Source organism: Syngnathus scovelli, chromosome 5, assembly GCF_024217435.2.
Source record: "Syngnathus scovelli strain Florida chromosome 5, RoL_Ssco_1.2, whole genome shotgun sequence".
NCBI classification, from domain to species: Eukaryota; Metazoa; Chordata; class Actinopteri; order Syngnathiformes; family Syngnathidae; genus Syngnathus; species Syngnathus scovelli.
Genome location: NC_090851.1, coordinates 13640622 through 13647846, shown reverse-complemented (window position 1 = coordinate 13647846; position 7225 = coordinate 13640622). Strand labels below are relative to the sequence as shown.

The 7225-nt window shown below is 41.3% G+C and overlaps 1 protein-coding gene across 10 annotated transcripts in view; it reads left to right on the top strand.

The window, feature by feature from the left end:
- The first annotated feature begins 2564 nt into the window (after positions 1–2564).
- The window catches only part of LOC125969173 (NACHT, LRR and PYD domains-containing protein 14), a 58222-nt gene continuing 53561 nt past the window's right edge, over positions 2565–7225 (top strand). For 5 of the 10 annotated variants that reach the window (XR_007481496.2, XM_049720971.2, XM_049720973.1 and 2 more), the window contains exons 1-2: positions 2566–2754; positions 5495–7130. Coding sequence is in view for 7 of the 10 variants with exons in the window: in XM_049720971.2 (XP_049576928.1) it covers positions 5509–7130 (1622 nt within the window). In the remaining 3 variants the exon portion in view is untranslated. Of the gene's footprint in view, positions 2809–5494; positions 7131–7225 lie in introns of all 10 variants that reach the window. The other 5 variants (XR_007481494.2, XR_007481495.2, XM_049720969.2 and 2 more) reach the window with 3 other exon arrangements.

The following is a 7225-nucleotide window of genomic DNA, read 5'->3' as shown; positions in this document are numbered from 1 at the left end:
AAGCTGTTGCTCTGAAAAATATCATTTAAATTTGCCACACAGACGAGTTTGACTGCACTGAGCCGCCAGCCGGAAGTGACGTCTCATGACGTCTCAAGTTGTATGCGTTTAGCTTCAGTGAATGTAAACAAAAAGAGAAGAGGGGCCAGCGCGGAGAAGAGGGGCCAGCGCGGAGACGTCGGGCCAGGTTTGCGGCCAACCCAGCTCGCCTAGCCGTGCCTTCCATTATCCTGGCGTACATTCGTTCGCGGGACGACAAGGTGGGTTGAGTTCGCCTGATAGGATCCACGAACCGGACAGTGCGTGCCTGCTGTGTGCTCGTGTTCACAGTGGCCTGGTTGACTGTCATCTTTCCGGACCCTGCTGTGCATCGGGAGCGGCTAGCGTGCTATCACTCTTATTGTTCATCTTCTTGTTTTATTTTTCCTGTGTTGTTTACTTGTATGTGCGTTGTGAACTCTGTCTTATCTTTCCGGACTCTGCTGTGCATCGGGAGCGGCTAGCGTGCTATCACTCTTATTGTTCATCTTCTTGTTTTATTTTTCCTGTGTTGTTTACTTGTATCTGCGTTGTGAACCCTGTCTTGTCACCCTGGGATAGTGAGAAACGTAATTTCGATCTCTTTGTGTGTCTTGACATGCGGAGGAATTGACAATAAAGGAGACTTTGAGACTTTGAAAAGTATGTCGAAGCGTGACGGGAGGGGCACAATTCAGAAAACGTGCTCAGCTCGTCGAAAAAATGTGATTTAAGAAATAAAATTAAAAATGCGCCTAAAACCTAAACCAAACGCTGCAGATGTTCATTTCTTCATTCGCAGTAGTCAACTCGGCACTCTACTCTTTTTACTATGCCAACCTAATGCCAACCTAACCACAGTGACGGGAGAGGCACAATTCAGAAAACGTGTTCAGCTCGTCGAGAAAATGCGATTTAAGCAATAAAATTAAAAATGCTTATAAAACCTAAACCAAACGTTGCAGGCGGTCATGTCTTCATGTGCCGAGATCAACTCGGCACTCTAAAGCCCCCAAGAGCACTTTTTACTATGCCAACCTAACCAGAGTGACGGGAGAGGCACAATTCAGAAAATGTGCTCAGCTCAGCCCAAGTGAACTGCTAGATTCATCATATTCTGCGTCAAAAGAGGTTTCTGAATCGGATAAAATGATGCTAATATTGCCGCTAGAAACGGAGCTGTCGCTATCATCTGCCATGTTGTTTGGGTTTGTTGACATCCAGATGTACAACTTGTGACGTCACAGTAATGGCGCCGCCAGTTTGGCTTCGTGCGGGACCCGATCGATAAACTGGCATTTCACTTCAGCTTTATTCTTAGTAATCGGTGTCCATTTTTAATTTCCAATGCGGCAAATGTGTTCACTTTATACATTCTATCAAATTCTGTTCTAATTGAAAAAAAAAAGGGATGTCTCTAGCCTTTTAAAGGTGCCCATTGATTGTTGTATGGGGTGGAACAGTGGAGCACTGGTTAGTACAACTGCCTCACATTTGGGACGTGCAGGGTTTGATTCCAGTTCTAGCTATACCTGTGTGGGTTTCCTACAGGGACTCCAGTTCTTTCCCGCATTCCAAAAGCATGCATTGTAGGCCGATTGACTACTTCAAATTTTCTGTTTTGAATGGTTGTTTGTCTACGTGTACCCTGCAATTGGCTGGTGACAAATTCGGTGTGTACCCCCCCACTGCTCGAAGTCAGCTTGGATAGGCTCCAGCACGCCCGTGACCCCCATGAGGATAAGCGGTTCGGAAGATGAATGAAAGAATGTATGTTTTACAAAATACAATTGTTCAATCTTCAGTCTGCTATCTTCTACATAGTCAAAAAGTCAACAAATCATACACCTACCACCCTGCAATCCTTGTCTTTCATTTTAGCTGGAGCTTTTCAGTCAGATTTTGTGTAAATCCTGTCACTATATATATCGCTTGGTGGTGTAGTTACCGTGCCTTCCTGCTTTCATATTTGTCTTCCCGCTTCTACACAACCCACAAATTCCACTGTAGCACCTCAATAGACGAGGGAGGTGTCAACAACATGACCCCACTCCCATTTTCCCTCGTTTTTCTTTCGTTTCTCTGAGGAGGGGAATAATTTCATTTTACTAAATTGGACTATGAAATCAAGGAAAACAGTCTTAACAATATAATGTTTCTGAATAGACATCTTTGCCTTGTATGGTGTTTGGGTCTGTGGTACACATCTTCAGTTTTTATCAAAAAATAAAACCTTGTATTTGTTTTCAACCTGAAATTCAGTGGTTTGGGCTCATTTTTTGTGATGAACATAAATTAAAACACATTTTCAGACCACATGATGTACACCACCCTACAAGTTTATATTGCATATTCGCCCTTAAAACTGCTGTGTTGAAAATTGGAGCAACCCAGTAAGTTGGGTCAACATTGGGTTGGTTTGTAAAAGATGTCAAATTGAAAATGGCACATGAATTAATTTTAATACCTTCCTTATCCCCCAAATATAGTACGATAATTGTATGTGTGCGTGCGTGGGCGCGCTTTCGGGCATCTTTGACTCATCCAATATGGCAGCCGCACTGAACCAGTCCAACTGCCAAATGCGGATACTATTTCATAAAAAAAAGTCTGTGTCTGGCAGAAACAAGACGAGGCGGTGCACGTTTCTTGAGTTTCGTTTCTGGACTTCAGGACAGAGACGCCAAAGCTTACTAATGAACTGCGTGATTTTCTGCTTCAACTACAAGCTTTGAGGTAAACGTAACGCAGCTGTTTGTGTAACAATCTGTGGAAGGCGTGTGCAGTTGTGTAAGTAGTCTGTTTTGGACTTTGATATATCCGGCTGATGAACAAACAAACGAAATTTTTAGCATAACATGAATCAGCTGGAATTAGTTAAGCCAATGTAATGTCCATTTTAACGGTCTGTGTGAATGTCATTCTCAAAATTCCAATTCGATACCGCACTCAAAAATACGATCCCAAGCCAGCCCCAACTAATACTCTGCGTTACTTGCTGCCAAACGCAGTGACGTATTGCTCGTAATAATTTCAAAATTAATATTTACGTGCTGATATTTTATCCTAGTGAAATACCCTAAATTTCTGAAAAGAAAAATTACGCCAATTATCAACTGTATATTGATTTTTGAACATTATGAAAATAAGACAGTGACAATGTATTTTGAGAAGATGAACAAGGTTGGAACCGGATCATTTTAAAATTTTAGTGCGGTTAACTACACTAAACTTTTAAAATCATTAATTATTTAAAAAGTTTAACTAATTAATGCGACTTTTCTGTTACAACTCACGATACCTTCACATTTTCTACTTCTACTCTTCTATTACCTTCTATTCCACAGGTGTCAAACTCAAGGCCCGGGGGCCAGATACGGCCCGCCGCATCATTTTATGTGGCCCACGAAGACAAATTGTGCATCAAATCCGTGTGTCATTACTAGAATTGCAAATTGTCTTCACTTTTAAAAATATCTTTTTTTAAACATTTGACCAGTTTTTACTTAGTTTTTTTACTCGTCTGATTTGAAAACGAGTTGTTTGTCAGTCTGTTTTGTAGCTTATACTGTATATAATATGAGGTGCTCATACATTTATTTGGGTTGACAGTCATAATGGCCCTCCGAAAGAAACTATGACTACAATGCGGCCCGCGAAAAAAATGAGTTTGACACCCCTGTTTTATTCCATGAGGGGAGCTGGTGCATTTGGGGCTTTCAATTGCATGAGAAGTACTGGCCTTCATGTCCGGTGCCGCAATATGTTTTTTAGTGAAAACAACTTTGATAACCCTCATAAAATAGACCATATAGAAATGCTCTTTGATCTGTAAAGTGGTGCTAAATAACTAATCTAGGTAACGCTCTCAGCTGCTTACCGTTTATTGGTCACGATCGGCGGCTACACTTGAGGGTGTTTTCACACCTGGACTATTTTAAAAGAACCAAAGTCAGGCCTCTGTGGACCAAAAAGTGGACCAAGAGACTTGTAACGTGCCTAAAGAAGCCAAGCAAAGATGGAAAAATCTCAGAAAGGGATCAAATTCTGAGAAGTTTTTATTGTGTCAAAAAGTTATATTGTATTCCTATTATTTACACTTTTCACAATAACAGTAAGCAGAATATTCATGTCTGTAGTTTTAGGGTGTTTTCACACCTGCACCCTTTTAAAAGAACCGAACTCAGACCTCTTTAAGTGGACCAAAAAGTGGACCAAGAGGAAACGAACTCAGTTCTTTTTGTGTTCACATTGTGAGTGTGTTTCAAAGAGAACCGAGTTCTCTTTCTGGTTCAGTTCAGCCTTGATGGGGCCTCAGTCCTCTTTCTGTTCACACTAGGTCTTCTAGAGCTCTCGCACTGCACTGCATTCTGGGTAGTTTTTGATACCCCCTGACTCCCTACTTCTTCGCATTTTATCTCGAGTAGCTAAATACTTTAGTTTTTTCACTTTTATTCTGCATTGTATAGAAGTTCTATCAAAACCGGCTGCTTTCATTCTGTCAGAAAAATACTTTCGCATTACGGTGGGTCGTAGATAGTTGTGATTTAATGCTGTCGTCGTTCCAAATTTCCAAAAGACATTCCGTTTCGTCTTCTCCCCAAACTATGCCGCGTCCAGTTGCCGTGGCAGAACTTTGAACGGCACATGCTTCTCTACGTTTACTATTAGAACCACGGTCACGACCACGGCTTGCTACTGCCATACTTTGGATTCTCTGTTCTCTACAGTTTTGTTTTTGTGCCTGCAGTCACGTGACCAATCTACGGCAAGCCAAGGAGGTTACAATACAGTGCAGAAAGGCGAAGTGAACCCAGTGCGCTTTGTGTTCACAATGCGCAGATTAGGTGAACCGTACCGTTGACTTTTTAGCGAACCGTACGGTTCGTTTTAAAGGGGTCTGAGTACGGTTGGCGCGTTCACATATGAGCAAAAAATGCTGAGTCATCGATCTGAGTTCGCTTCGAGGGCTGAAAGGGACCAAGTGTGAAAACACCCTCAAGCACCTTGCAGTTTATAGCATCCACCACCCCATTTAGAAAATTGAGACCTGACAGTGTCATGGATTGTTCATAATCCATCATCTGGAAATACCAGGTTATCTACCAATCTACCAATCAGGTGAATAACAATCTCAAAGGTCTTAAATGCCCCGACTCTTCTGACCTTGCCCCCAACAATCAGAACCAGGGTTTTTTCTTAACAGTTACAATGGTTCTCAACTTGTTTTCAATGATTTAATGATGTAGCCCTGTGGATTATTCTTTCACTCGAGTAGCCCCTAATGATCACAAAAAATTGGGAATTTTTAAGGAAAAAGAAAAGACGCTGTGCCATCAGTCTCAGGTTCATTAAATATTTATACATAGCTTCATTTAGTGTGATACCTCTGACTTCATCTTGGGTCTCTCTTAGACAGGGTGATATTGCACTGCTAATGTGAAAAAACAATAATATCTGTTTTTTTCTCCTCCAGCAATAATTTCCAACATGGAGGAAACAGATGTCCAACGTGTCCAAAGGTCCCTAAAAAACACACTGAAGAAAAAATATCACAGACATAGGGGAGCACTTCCTGTAAACACCATACTACCATCAAGACTTCACCACAAGACTAACCTAAAGCCTAATTATATCCAAGGACATGAAGTTAGCTCTGTGGATAAATCTGACCTGCGTACTTGGCTAGTTGGTACAACAGTTCTACTTGAAGACATTGTTAATTGTGACTGCAAACATGGTACTAGCCAAAGAACATTTATCACGTTTGGGGTATGTGGAGTTGGGAAAACCACAGCTGTGCAAACTTTTGCTCTGGATTGGGCTAATGGCAATCGGCACCAGGGCATCCACCTCCTCCTTCCATTTTCTTTCTGGGAGCTGAATTTAATCAAACGCAAAGTAAGCTTTATTGAGCTTATCCACATGTTTTACCCAAATTTGCAGAGGCTTAACACGTTCAGCCTGAATGAAAGTAATATTTTATTTGTCTTTGATGGACTGGATGAGTACCATTTCTCGCTAAACTTTCGCTGCACTACAGTGAGTGACATTTTTGAAGCTGCCCCAGTGGATACTCTACTGACAAATTTGATCAAGGGCAATTTATTTCCAAAAGCCCATCTGTGGATAACATCCCGGTATACTGCAGCAACAAAAATCCCAGAATGCTATTTGCTTGAAAGAACAGAAGTGAGAGGATTTGATGATGAACAGAAGGAGTTACACATTAGGTCTGTCATTGGTAGTGATCATCTCACCAAAAAAGCCTTTGACCACGTGAAAATATCAAGGAGTCTTAATTTCCTTTGCCAGATACCACCCATCTGCACAATCATGGCAACTGCCCTGAAGAATCTTCTAAAAGCAGATGATGATTTCAAAATAACCCATTTCACTTTGACTCAAATGTATATAGAGATAGTGAAAATGGCAAACTCTGAATTCATTTCCAAGCTGAAACGGCTGGCACTGGATCGACTAGAAGAAGAGTTTGATTACAGTGTGTTGTATCGAGATGACCTTTTATGGAGTAAGATAAGTGTAGAGGAAGCCTCACTTTTCTCCAAAGAAAGTCCACTTGTGTTCAGAGAAGAGAAAGGACTGCATGATACCACTGTGTTCCGTTTTGGTCACTTGAGTGTTCAAGAGTTCCTAGCGGCTGACTGTAGTTTACATGAAATGGGTCCTTTTCAATCCTTGTATCTGTCGTTGGTGGACCAGACACTTGAGAGCCAAAATGGAAAATATGACATCTTTCTCCGCTTTATCTTTGGACTCATTAAGGAGCAAGGATCAATGAATGACTCTCATCCACTTTTTGTATACACAAGAAGAATGATCCTGACGAACATAATGTCTCCTATAGCCGTGGTCTTGTTCCACTGTCTGAGGGAGTTTAACCTTAAAGCTTTCCTTTGGGAGGTTGATTTTTTCTTGACAACAGGCATCTGCCCAGACTCGAATTTCTCTCCAGCACACTGGGCATTAATGGCAAAAAGAGTCATAAATTTTGAAGGTTGCCGAGAAACCGTCAACATGCCAGTGTCTAAACGATGTGATGAGCAGGTTCTCGGGAATCTACCAGACATTTTGAAATCCACGAAAGCCATGTAAGTCAACTTTTAATTATTATTATTTTTTTAATAAATGTGTGATGCATTATTGAGATATTGCTGTGCTTGCTTCCTGTTCCAGCAACTCAGGT